The sequence below is a fragment of the Poecile atricapillus genome, chromosome 4 (genome assembly GCF_030490865.1).
Source record: "Poecile atricapillus isolate bPoeAtr1 chromosome 4, bPoeAtr1.hap1, whole genome shotgun sequence".
In the NCBI taxonomy this organism is placed as follows: domain Eukaryota; kingdom Metazoa; phylum Chordata; class Aves; order Passeriformes; family Paridae; genus Poecile; species Poecile atricapillus.
In genome coordinates this window covers 30,124,002-30,137,008 of record NC_081252.1, presented here as the reverse complement: position 1 = coordinate 30,137,008, position 13,007 = coordinate 30,124,002, and the positions used below count along the sequence as shown (strand labels likewise).

Here is a 13,007-nt window from a genome sequence, read left to right as displayed (position 1 = left end):
TGGTTTTCTTTTTTTTAATTCTAGAGTCTGAGCAGTAAAGAAATTGCATCAATAAATTATTACAGTTTGCCCGTTCCCTTTAAAATTCCCAACACAAGTCTACCAAAAATCCTGGTATGCTAAAAATCAGAAGTATCTGTGATTTCAATTATATTCTACCTCCTTTATGAAAATCTGAGATGCAATAGGGTATGTAAAACCCTCTCACCCTTTTTTAGAACAAACTACCAGAAAATAATATATAAAAATTTAACATGTATTATAATATGAAAAACTGCTTTTAAACAAAACATCACTTAAGTAATTTTTACATAGTAACAGACACATATTTGGGGTATTGCATAAATCCATTGCCAGCTAAGCCTCAGACCTGCCTGCTCCCTGCACTGGCTACTGAATTTCTGCAGGGTTACATCCTGCCCCCAGAGGCAAGGACAATCCAAAACTTCTAACTGCAGAGAAATCAATGACTGAGGTTGTAATTACTTCCTCATTTACCCACTTGTGTTCCAAATCTTGAAACTTCATCATAAAATTCTTAAAATCTCCCTGGTGTGAAAAAACTTGACTCCACATTTAAAATTACTGAAGAGCTCTTGACTCTCAGGATTACTAGCAACTGATTTTGGCTTTTTGCAAACACCAGCCATGACAAAACTATCTTTTCAGTATCTGACAAAATTTACAGAAAGCCAAAGCAAAAGAAAATTACCTGTCCCAGTCACCTTTCCTTCACTGCCATAAGAAGCTCTACGCCAAGATTAATAAATAGGTTTACTTCTAAAAAGCTTAAGAACAAAATAAAGAATTGAGCTCAATAACACTTCTCAGGGAGCTGCATCATGCATTCTACCATTGTAAGAACTCTGTGGGCTCTAATTTCTCCCACAAAACTTCCATACTACTTCCTTGGTGAAAGAGGTACAAAATGTTGCAAGTAGAACCAAGATATGAAAGGGATCCCCACTGTCAGTACTTAAAATACTGAGCATTTGAACTGATCACCCAAAGACTTACTTAGCTGGGGCTGGGAAACATCCTTCCTGGGAAATCTTAGATTTCTAATGAAACACAGACATGATTTATATTTGTGCAGTGTGGAAGACAGTTCAATCCCTAGAATGGCTAGAGAGCTACTTTGGATAGTTCAGCACTTTATTTAAGCAGATATGAAAGTATGGCTTTTATCTCTTCTCCCAAACCTTACTTAAGTAGGCAACAAGTTTGTTGAGCTTCACAGAACTTCCCTTGGTGGGATACATTTTTAATCTGAATCTTCTGCTACAGTGGTGTGATCCAAGCCATCATAAGAGAAACTGTCTTTTAGGTCACAGAATCGCAGAAGAATGCTTGGAGTCGGAAAGGACCAGGGCTTTTCTGGTCCAACACCCCTGCTCAAGCAGGCTCATCCCAAGGCACGTCGCACAGGATTGCATCCAGATGGCTTTTGAATCATCTCCAGTGAGGGAGACTCCACAGTCTCTCTGGGCAATCTGTTCCAGTGCTCAGTCACCTGCACAGTAAAGAAGTTCTTCTTCATGTTCAGGTGGAACTTTCTGTGCATCAGTTTCTGCCTGTTGCCTCTTGCCCTATTGCTGGGCATCACTGAGCAGAGCCTGGCTCCATCCCCTTGACACCCTCCCTCAGGTGTTTGTAAACATTGAGTTCCCCTCTCTGGTGTCTCTTCTCGAGGCTGAACAGGCCCAGCTCCCTCAGCCTTTCCTCGTAAGAGATGCTCCAGTCCCCTCATCGCCCTTGTGTTCTCCACTGGACCTGCTCCAGGAGCTCCATGTCCCTCTTGTGCTGAGGAGCCCAGAACTGGGCTCAGCACTCCAGATGTGCCTCAGCAGGGCTGAGCAGAGGGGCAGGGTCACATCCTGACCTGTGGCACTGTTCCTAAAGCACCCCAAGATACCAATGGCCTTCTTGGCCACAAGGACACACTGCTGGCTGATGGACAATTTGTCCTCCACCAGAACACCCAGGTCCTTCTTAGAGAGATACTTTTGCCATGCCAACAGATACTCTATTTATCAAAACACTAAAATCAGTACCGTGAATCCTGAGATGTTTCAAATCCAAGATATTTCCATGAGACTTTTTTTTTTTAATTTAAACCAAAGATCAGTCAGAATGGAGATGTGCTCTACAATAAAAAAACCCCTATATTCTCTGTGCTGTGCAATAATTTTACTCAACAAATAGCTCTAAAGATGTAGTTTTTTCATAATTTTTATATACAAAAACTATACTAGAAGAATAAAGCTTTAAGAAATGATTTTACAGAATATGTTGCAATTAATCATAGCATAACATGTTCCCAGATATCAATACCAAACTCACAAATCATAAGCATCTTCATGGAGCATTTGAAATGTTAACATGCTCTTCTCATCTTCATAAATACAAATGACTTTTCAGATGCCCCACTCTTCAGCAGCACATAGCTTTCACCCAATGCACATTACAAATAAGCACTGAAATCCTGAAGGTCTGATTTCGGGACAACATTCAGCATTACCTCAGATGTTTATTACACGATAAATTAATTTACTAAATGGAACGTTTCTCTTATGTAATTCTTTGGGTAACTTAAATACATTTAGTTAAGGACAACACACAAATATAAGGTATCTTCTCCAAACAATGGGTTTGTGCTAACATGCAGAGTAACGCTACTTGCGCAATTTAACTGTTGTAGCTTTTAAAGCATTTGCAAACAATAGCTAGTACATTTTCTCCTTGACTATTTGATTCAGGGGCTAGCAGTTAAAATACAATGTTAGCATTTTTAAGGCTACATTAAATTAAAATGTAATCATACTAATCATAATTTACTTTTTTATATCTAATTATTCCATTGAAGTCACATTTCATTAAACCGAACAGATAAACAAAATTCAGGAAACTAAGTATGACTGATTGTGCTTTATGAATTAATTCTAATGTGTCTCTAAAAAAAAGGCCAAAGAAAACCATCCCAACTTAAGCAAACTGGAAAAATCTGTCATAATTCTACCAAAAATCCCAAACCCTTCAGTTAACAAAACATTAGCAAGGACAAAGTTTATGAAATATGCAGCTGTGATTACATCTTGAATTTTGTCATTTTAAAGCCTTTACTTTCACTGATGTAATGAAATTAACTTTTACATCCCTTCATGTTTTTCTTTAGATCACAGCAGAATTCGAATCTCCAAGTGTGAGTGATTACCCCTGCTTACTCTAAATGGCAGACAACACAAGTTACAGAAACCTGGATCAAGACTACAGTAGTCACAAAAAGCAAAATAAGGTTAACAGATATGCCTTCTTTAGGATAATAATATATAATAAGGGGTATAGGAACTCTGTATCAAAACTCATTTCAGATTATGTGGTGTTTTGTCCTCCCTTCCATATGTCTGTGAAATAAGGTGGTAGACATGTTTACTTCAATATTCAGTTCGGTAAGAGTTTAGCTGGAAAATTATTATTGTTGCATAAATATAAAACCACATGATAAAGCAAAATATTTTAATTAGTAAGCCAATCATAAATAAATTCACCTAAAATTAACAGAAGCAGCAGCTGTATTCCTTCTACACTGATACTTTTTTTATCATGTTTTAATAGTCAACTTCATTGTCTAGCCTGGGACAAAACAATTCATCATCATCGAGCACTCAACAATTCTGCACAATGAGCTAGGTCTCTTTTTTTTTAGTTACATTTTTTACATTTTCTTTACAAATGTAATACCTATGTACATTATATATTTTATTTCTACAGTTGATTTACTTTACTGAAACTCTACAACTTTCACAGGGAATTTGCTGAAGTCTTGAGCAAATATGATCCATTCCTTTTAAAAAGAAATTCATATAAACAACCGACATATATCACTGCCCTTTGACATCTCTGTTAAGGATTTGGATCTGGAAGGGCTACTATAACAAATGTAAGAAAAAAGGCTTTACCTAATTGTACATTTTGTTAAGAAATATCATCCCACATAGCTACATAAATTCACCAGCTTGCAATAAACAGAGCACCATACTGCTGCACAACTGGAAACGTGTACAAACCAATTTTAAAGTTTACTAGTGAAACAGCTTCATCACTCGTAGCACTTTTAGACTGAAGGAAATCGGCAAAACTCTTTTGGAAATGTATACTCCTTTAGCTGTAAAGCTTCCAAAACAGTGTTGGTCACTGTGAAGAACATTGTTGGTACATTGTGAAGAACAAGCATCCACTTCTGTAATTTCCCATATGCTTCTCTTGGCCCACGCTTCTGTCTGAAGTCAGACTTTTTCCTCTACCTATTCCTTGGTCACTTACAAATCTGCTGTTGAATATTAAGTAGGAATTCATAATATGAGAAAGCTGCTTCTGTCCGATCCTCAATTAAATGCTGAAAAAAATCTGTTTTGGCAGGGTTCTCATCTCTGAAAGAAGAAGGGAAGGTATTGAGCAAAATCAACTTAAGAGCAAAAAAATCCACTGCAAATTCAAGAGGGATAAGTTCTAATTAATTGCTTACTGTCATTTGGAATATAAATTCAGTCAAAGATATTACAATTGCAAATAATTCAAAGTCTAAAAAAAGTTTGCAATACACTATCAAACAACAGTATCTTTTTAAGTATATAAAATTATAGAAAAGCAGATGAAATACAGCACTTAAAATATCTTGCAGAAACACAAAAAAGGAAATGTAAAACTAAATACTAAACTGTGTACAGATTACTAACTTTACTTGAATCTTTTTTATATACACATAATGAAATTATAAAAGCTACACCAGAAACTAACCTGGTTAACACCACTGATTATAAGAACATCCACTGCGGTTTAGTATATTCCTAATATAAAAATATGCAACTAATTCCTACCAATAAAACTATAAGCAACTGAATTGCACTAGATTTATAGATAACCTTTGTCACTAGATAGTTTTATAAACAGCACTATATCAGCTGGGAAGGTGATGATATTCAGTTTCTTCCAAGATAGTTATACTAATTTTTCATCAGTCTTAGTAAGAAATCATAAATACAAGCTGCTAGTAACAACTCAGTACATAACAGAGAAACTTACTTTATTACTTGAAGAACTGGACTTAAAGGTCTACTATCTCTAAGCCAAGATATAAAAGATCGTGTCCTTTCTGAAGAAGGTGCATCCACCTCAGGAAGCTGTGTCTGGTTGAAGGTAATTAAAAGAAACCATCACTTTTTATTATTGAAACCATTTGAAAAAAACAGATCCTGAAAATTGTAACGTAACTCAAGCCAGAATTTCTGTTAAGAAATTACCAATCACTGATTTACATACACATAGAGATGTTTTTCTTCAGCTTAAAGGACAATAACTCATAATATCTGTGGTGCACTGCTATCTAGGAAGGAGTACATCTTAAACTGTGTTTTAAGTGCAAAAGATTTTAGACAGCAAGGTCATCTTTTCAAAATGCTGCTTTTGCAGTCTTCTTGCCTGTATCTTCTGTCAATCAAGTTTCTAGATGTTGCACATTGCATCACTGAAGAAACAAGAAGTAAAATCTGAATATTATGTAAATATCAATAGAAAGATGCTACTGGACTATTTGGTTAGTGAATAAGCTGAAAAAAAAATAGACTTAAAAAGAGTTGAGCGATTCACTGAGCTAAATATATCAGCTCTTCAGCCAATATGATCCTTTAAGACAATTAACATGACCTAAAGCAATTTATTTCAGTTAAAGTAGTTCCACTGCTACCTTTGTAAAATGAGGGCACAACTTTATGTAAGTTTTTGTCTCATTTTGATTATAATAGATGCTATATAACCATTTGAAAAAAAATATCATCTTTCCTTTATCTAAGTTCTTCCTGGAAACTCTATTAACTAGTACCACCAGCTGGTCAAAGGGGACAGTTCTAAATTGCTAATACATGCAAAATATAAAACTCTGAAAAAGAAGTCCAGTTTTATAATAGTCTTATAGCTCACCACTCTTAACCTGTTCTCATCACTTTCCTCCTTCATACTATGCAACTGTAAGCAGAAAATATCTACCTATGTGTTTCTACGCTAAAATTTTTTGGTATTATTTGGATATAACCATTTGATTCTGAACTTTCCTAGAGTGTCTTAAAAAGGTCCATCCTTACCTGCTAATTGTTGATATTATGGAATCAGTACTCACTGAAGAGGAGACTTCTCTTTAATTGCTGCTCTGTTTCATGCACTAGACTACAGGTACAGGTTATAACATAAAAACCCGTCCATCAAAACACACATACAAGGGTCTGTGATGTTCTCATAGTTGCAAGTTTCTTTTTAACATTGAGTTAAGGCTTGGAGGCTGAGCAAAACTTAACTCTTACCATTACTTACAGGCCTATTGTGTCACACCACAGATTTGGTATCTTACATCAAGTTCAGAGAACACCAGGCTTCTGAAAACTATGTATCAAAGAAGTAACTCTAATCTTAACACATCTGAATAGATAATTTTTGTATTCATCCTGTGAAATTACTTCCTATTCTTGTGAGTGCACACGTACTTCCATTAAAATAATAAAAGCAGTTATAGAGCAAATATATGCTATTTCACGAATGATGAAATTTACACGTTTATATTCTTTCCTTGAAAACATCTGACAACTTCTATCTGGCTTCTATGAAGCTGACAAGAGGTTAGAAGGTACCTAGAAAAAAACCAACAACCTAACTCATAGTTACATAATTAAAAACTGAAAATGCAGAAATAAATAGATTAAATGCATGTTCCAAGTATAAGCAGAATACAGAGCAGCTCATTAAAATGCCTACCATTTTCTGTGGCACTGATGCATAGTTCGGGTATCCAAGGACATCTTTTATGAAGTTGTTATCACAGTTTTTTCCAATCCAAAGGTAAAAAATCTGAAAGATGTCAGAATTAGCTTTAGAAAAGGTCCTGCATACATTTTAAAGAAACATTTTAAAGAAACATGCGATACATTTTAAAGAAACATGTGATGCAATAGGAATAATACCAGAATAGCAACTTCCACACAAATGCATCACTTGACTGTTGAAGTTGCAATTCATAGATACATGTCTGCATTCATAAGTGTGTAAATAATCAGTACATTGGTAACACTTAGGGAAAGGTCATTAAATATAAGAAAACAAAGGTAGAATACAAATACTGAAAGAATGAGGTCACAGGACACATTTATAATGGAACAGTCAATGCAGTAACTTCACATGTTACCTCTTTAAATGAAACCCCTCAAAGTATTTGAAGTCACACCACTATGTTGGTTATTTCACACTGGATTCCCAATTTAAACGAGTTGTAGTAAAGCACCGATTACCAAATCTTATTGTAGTAATTATTTCAGAGGTCTAGAGACAAAAGCTAGTTTTAAATTCACACTCAGCCCTGAAGTGATTCAAGGTTAAAAGCACCTTCTAGACTGTCATTGGAGTAGCATAATGCTTATCCAATTGAGTGTGTTCTAGTGCACTTTCTACAAATACCTTAAACTGTATCTACAGATTTTGTTCACTCTCCAATTCCCTCTCACATGCAACTCTTATATAACACAGGCCACAAATCATAAACCCAATCTTTGTGCATAACTGAGAACATTCCTGCATCAAGTGTTTTGTTAAATCCTCTAGTATATGCAATTTAATAGCCATTAAAAGACATTCTGGAAAATAAAAACACATTAATTCCATAAAAAAACACCTTGATGTGAACTCTTGGTTTCAAGAGTTCTTGCATGAAATAAAAAACCAACTTTCATAGGCTCAAAGATAGTTCTCAGATCAAAAATATGAAAGCCTTCCACTGGAACACATATGACTGTGAGGTTACCTGGAATGTTGATTCAAAGCGCTGTTAATTCTGAGAGCTGACTGGTTTTAATAACACAGCAGGCACTGCTTTTTGGGGCTTTTTTCCCCCTTAGAAAATAAAAAAAAAGGAATGTGTAATATTTTAACTTACGGAACCACAATCCATAAGAAAAGCTCCTTCTCTTGTCAATTTCTCTGCAGACAACTTCTGAAGCGGGGGCTGAGGAACAACTCTGTCATTTACATGTATTGTACTCTGTAACAAAAATCCAATACTCAGTAACACTAGCATTTTACCCTTAAAGGTAAAATGAAACAGGATAAACACTGATAATCTCTAGTAAAATTCTGAGGATTCTCATATTGCAAAATACTATGTTAAGCCTAAAATGATTATGTACATCAAACAGTTCTAATAGTTTCTTATTCTAAAGGCTACTTCAATACCTAAAATACAATAATGCAATTTAAACTGCTTATCTAGCATTTTTGATGCAACAGATGTCAAAATTTCAAAAAATTACTACTGTTGACACTTAAGTTTTCTACAAACAACCTGGTTTTTTTTTTTTCATTGCATTTAATTTCACTAGAAATGTTGCAAGAGCAGAAAACCATCAAATTCTACTCCCTATAAAGAAGAGTTCAGCACTTAATTAACAGGAAGTCCCCCGATTTAACATCCTACCTGAACTGATCCTTGAGTTTGTCCACAGAGCCCTGTGACTGATCTGATTAAAGAATAATGCTGTTTGCACTAATATTATTAAAAAATACCCTGCCTTCCTCCCCAGCAATAAAACAAACAAAAACAATAATAAAAAACCACCCATGAACACAAACCCCCCAGCATTTTCAGATTAAAGCTGCCTCCTTCTCCAACATAATAACAGGCCAAATATTTCAAGAATCTCTGAAGCGCTCTGCAGATATATAGGGAAAGAATAGTCCACCAACTAAGCACAGGCCCATGTAGTAAAAGATTATTTAAAAAAAAAATCACTATTTAAAAATTTCATATGATAATGTCACAGATTAGCAGCTTTTGGGATTTAGACATAGTTATGAAAATCAAGCTACTGAATTCCACTTGGGGAAGTTCCAGGCTTTACTCAATACTCTCAAGAATCAAGTGTTAAGAGAAAAGAAAACCTGCAAAAACATTTAAAAGCAATTCTGTAATATATCACAGGATTTTTCAAAGAAACAAGACATTGAAGAGCAGCCTTTGTCACAAATACTTTAAACTGAAGTTGTACTAAATGGCAGATTAGTACAGAATGGCAGATTCTGTTATGATTTGAAACCTGCTTTGTCATTAATTTCAGTTGGTAAAATAAACCCTATACTCAAAATAATTGATCTGAAAGCTTTTGCTAATAATACTGGATCTCCTAAAGACACTGCTGATCCTTTACAGCACAAGCATACTGAACACAGTGTTTAAATTTAAGTGCCACAAAAAGAACTTCACAAGGCCAGCTGAAGTTGATGTCTCAAAGACTGCTACAGGTGGTGGAGTATAAAAAGAGCAACTCCACTGAAGAACATTGGGTTTACACTCACCTATGTGAGTTTATGAAATACCTTAAAAGAAACTTTAAGACTACAAATAGCTCAGAGGTTGTGCTGAACAATACCATATCACCTCCAGAGAAACTATTCAGTTTATCATGTAATCTTGTGTCACTTAGAAACAAATTCCTACATATACTTTTCCAAAACTAGGGACTAAAAACCTCATAAAATCCCTCATTTTTGCCATAATAACTAACTTTGACCTTAAATAAAATCCCATCTTGCTTCTTATGATTAAAAAATGCATTCATTTCCTAGGCTATGTCTATAAAAAATGAAATAATAGAACTTGGTTTTGTACATGAAGTACTTTCTCCATCCATCCAACCATCTAGAACAACAATTCTGTTTTATCCACTTCAGTCTGAGAAACCACTGGAAGATTGTTAATTTGGGTAACTGTATCTGATTTCTGTATATAAAACCTTGAATCAACCATCAGATTCACTACACCCATTTACCACAGACAGTTCTAAGTAATAAAAACACACTTAAGATGTTTCCAATATACACAATTTTCTTTACTTTCTTTGGGTAATAAAAATGATGGAATTACTGTGGTCATTCAACAAGCACAGTTCTGCTCATACCACAATACCGTACTTGCAACTCAGAACTTGAAAATAATGTTTTTCTTAATTTTTTATAACTTAGGGGAAATGATCTGTTTGTATTACAGTAACAACACAAAATTACTGCAGCACAACACCAAAGTTAATGGGCCATTAAAACTGAAGAATGCTATAACCAGGTTTCATACATTACCTCATCAGTCAGCTTGTCTATTCTGTACAAGTTGGGATGTATCATCTTCATCAAATGAACAAGAGGCTGGCTCTTCATCTGGCACATTGCATAGACACGATCATCCAAGCGTGTACTCGTGCCTGTTCGGAAGGCTTTCTGCAACAGAACATTACTACTCAAACAAATCCTGTATTTTATGTCACATGTAAGAGTGCATTTCAGACTTTTTCAAAGTGTCAAGCAAAGGTGGCAAAGCTTTTGTAAAGATGCATCTTACTGGTAGAATCTTAATCAAAGAGCTTGAGTAAAATGTTTAAAACATAATCCAGTCCCTCCTTACTGATGAAGGAGAATAAATTTCTCCCTCAGTTTGTCTAAGATTTGCATGCAACTGGGACAGCATTTCTCATCTTTATTCTTGACAAGTGACACTAGCCTGTGAAGCTCACCAATACAAGCTATCACAAGAAAGATATGAGACGAGCACAGTTCAGGCAAGGTACCTACATGCACAAGATTAACTATGAATTTATAGTAATAAGAATTCAATGATAAGGAAAATATTTGGAAGGGAATCATACTTTCATGTTTTACAGGAGAAACTAGACTCTCATAGGATAAAATTTGTTTTTTAACTCTCTTCTACTGAATTTTTCAGATCTCCTTTAGAAGCAACTGGCACACAATTGCTGTGAGAAGCAATAGAATGAAATAAACATCTTATTCTAACTCAGTGGAGAACATTCATATTCAAAGTTCATATTCACTCCTACAACAAAGCTAAGGGCATCACTCCTTCTTGGCTGCCACAAGCATTTTGACTTTGGTTTCTCTATATACCAGGTTTTATTATTGATAATAAAGATAATAAAAAACCCAAACCTAAACAACTTTTCCCAGTCACTCTTAATTCTGTCTTTTATACAGATCTTGATAAAATATGGTCTGCATTTTCCCTGTCCTTAACTGCAAGTGTCAAAAATCATAATCAGTGTATTAGAGACTGAAGTAATCATGAAGGCAAAAAAAAGCAATCATTATGCTTAGATCTCTTACAAGATTTATATAGAGGTTTGTTCACCATAACAGAACCAAGAACTGTGAGACACGAAAAACCTTTAAGCAATGAGATTTATTCATAACAAAATCCTGCAGGAAGCTCTCTCTTTTTAAGTATGATGTTCAGTAACCCAAACAAAGGTATCATTAAAAAAAAAAAAAAAGTAAAAAAGAAAAAAAAAAGTAAAAAGGGAAAAAAAAGTAGTAATTACTTCTATGTGAACTTTCAACTATATCACTTGAACTTCTATAATAAATGTCACCATATCTCCATGAAAACTCATTTTTCTTCTTGGAACTTTGAAGAACAGAAAATATGTATTGGAAAACACCTGTTTTTTCCTTCATAGAATAAAAACAAGGAAGTACTAATAAGCTGTTTCCAACAAACTTTATGGGCTACACTAATGAGCTGCAAAAATCTGAGAAATGCTAATAGCAAATTATATATTTATTTTCATTGTGAAGCAATATGAGACAAAACATAAGAAATCCAAAATCAAGTAAGCTAACAAATAGTTCAGACATTAACAATTTAAAAAAAGCTACTATAATCATCTTCTACAGTAAAATCCAGTCAGCATAAAGATGGTAATCCAATTTCTATAATTTTAGAGAAGTGCAGACGTTGCTTGACCTAGTACTGAAGAATTCCTCAAATGGAACAATGAACTAAACATCAGACAGTAATCTAGATCATACATACCTGTTTGAGAAGAGCCAAAATATAGAGTGGGAAGAGCTTGAGGGAATTTGGTGCTATCAGCATAGACTGCTGCAGATTTGAGGCAGTTGACATGTATGCTGCCAAGGAGTCCACCACAGCATTGACTAAGGCATCTCTTGCATCTGCAAGGCTGGAAGAAACTGAGCGATCCACGGCTGGAGGGTTAGAAGGAGGGAAGAAGTTACTAGACATGGCCTGACACTTTCCCTTGAATTTTGAAAATTTTAGTTGTGGTCCTAAATTTTTTTAGGAGTAAATTAGATGACTGTCCATACAGAAACTCACTCTTACAATACCTAAAAATATAGTGTAGCTAATTTTGGCTCCCTGGTTTGTACTCTTGGAGAATTGAAAGAAATTTTTAAAGCAATTATACACAGTGAAGTCTAAATATAAATTTAAACCGTATCCAAACAACTTAACCATTGTTGAAATGCTGTTGCCCAACCTTCAACATAAGATTTGCAGCAATTCATTTTGATTCCCCCCCCCCTCTATTACTTCAGTGGCATAATAGTGATTAGTATAGTGTAAATGCAGCTTCATCTTCTCTGCTGAGCAAGGGCTGCAAATCCTTTGGTTGGAGGAAGCCACCTGCTGGACTGAACGTGCATTTAAGAGGCGATCACAGAATGGTTTGGGTTGGAAGGGACTTTAAAGATCATCTAGTTCCAATCCCAAAAGGCACAGAATTACAATTTACTTTTTCTAATTGATTTCAATATTAATATACAATATAGAACATGCTAAAATGCTGTAGAGAGTCATACACATTTAACAGGAGAGATCAGCCTGTGAAACAGCTACTTAGGACCTACAATTAAGGGCAAAGTAAGAATCCTCAACCCTGCAACAACAGAAGGATAGAAAAAGTGTATCTCAGACACACTGTTGTCAGAAATTCCCTTTTAATCTCCATCAACTCACTAAACTGAATCACTGTATCTTAAATAATCTAGAATACTGAAGTTTGAGTGAATAATAATGATGATGATGATACAAAAATGAGAGTTTTGATCCAAGTGTGTTATGATTCTTTGTCTTTAGTAACCACCAGAGAACAAAGTAAGAAGGT

The 13,007-nt window shown here is 34.9% G+C and overlaps 1 protein-coding gene across 2 annotated transcripts in view; it reads right to left on the bottom strand.

Annotated features, from left to right (window-relative positions):
- SEC24B (SEC24 homolog B, COPII coat complex component) overlaps nt 1-13,007 on the bottom strand; it is a 47,704-nt gene continuing 34,697 nt past the window's right edge. For both annotated transcript variants that reach the window (XM_058837702.1, XM_058837703.1), the window contains 6 exons: nt 11,912-12,087; nt 10,165-10,302; nt 7,973-8,077; nt 6,802-6,894; nt 5,083-5,186; nt 1-4,430 (listed from right to left, as the gene is read on the bottom strand). In XM_058837702.1, coding sequence (XP_058693685.1) covers nt 4,316-4,430; nt 5,083-5,186; nt 6,802-6,894; nt 7,973-8,077; nt 10,165-10,302; nt 11,912-12,087 — 731 coding nt within the window. In that variant the 3' untranslated portion in view covers nt 1-4,315. The remainder of the gene's footprint in view (nt 4,431-5,082; nt 5,187-6,801; nt 6,895-7,972; nt 8,078-10,164; nt 10,303-11,911; nt 12,088-13,007) is intronic.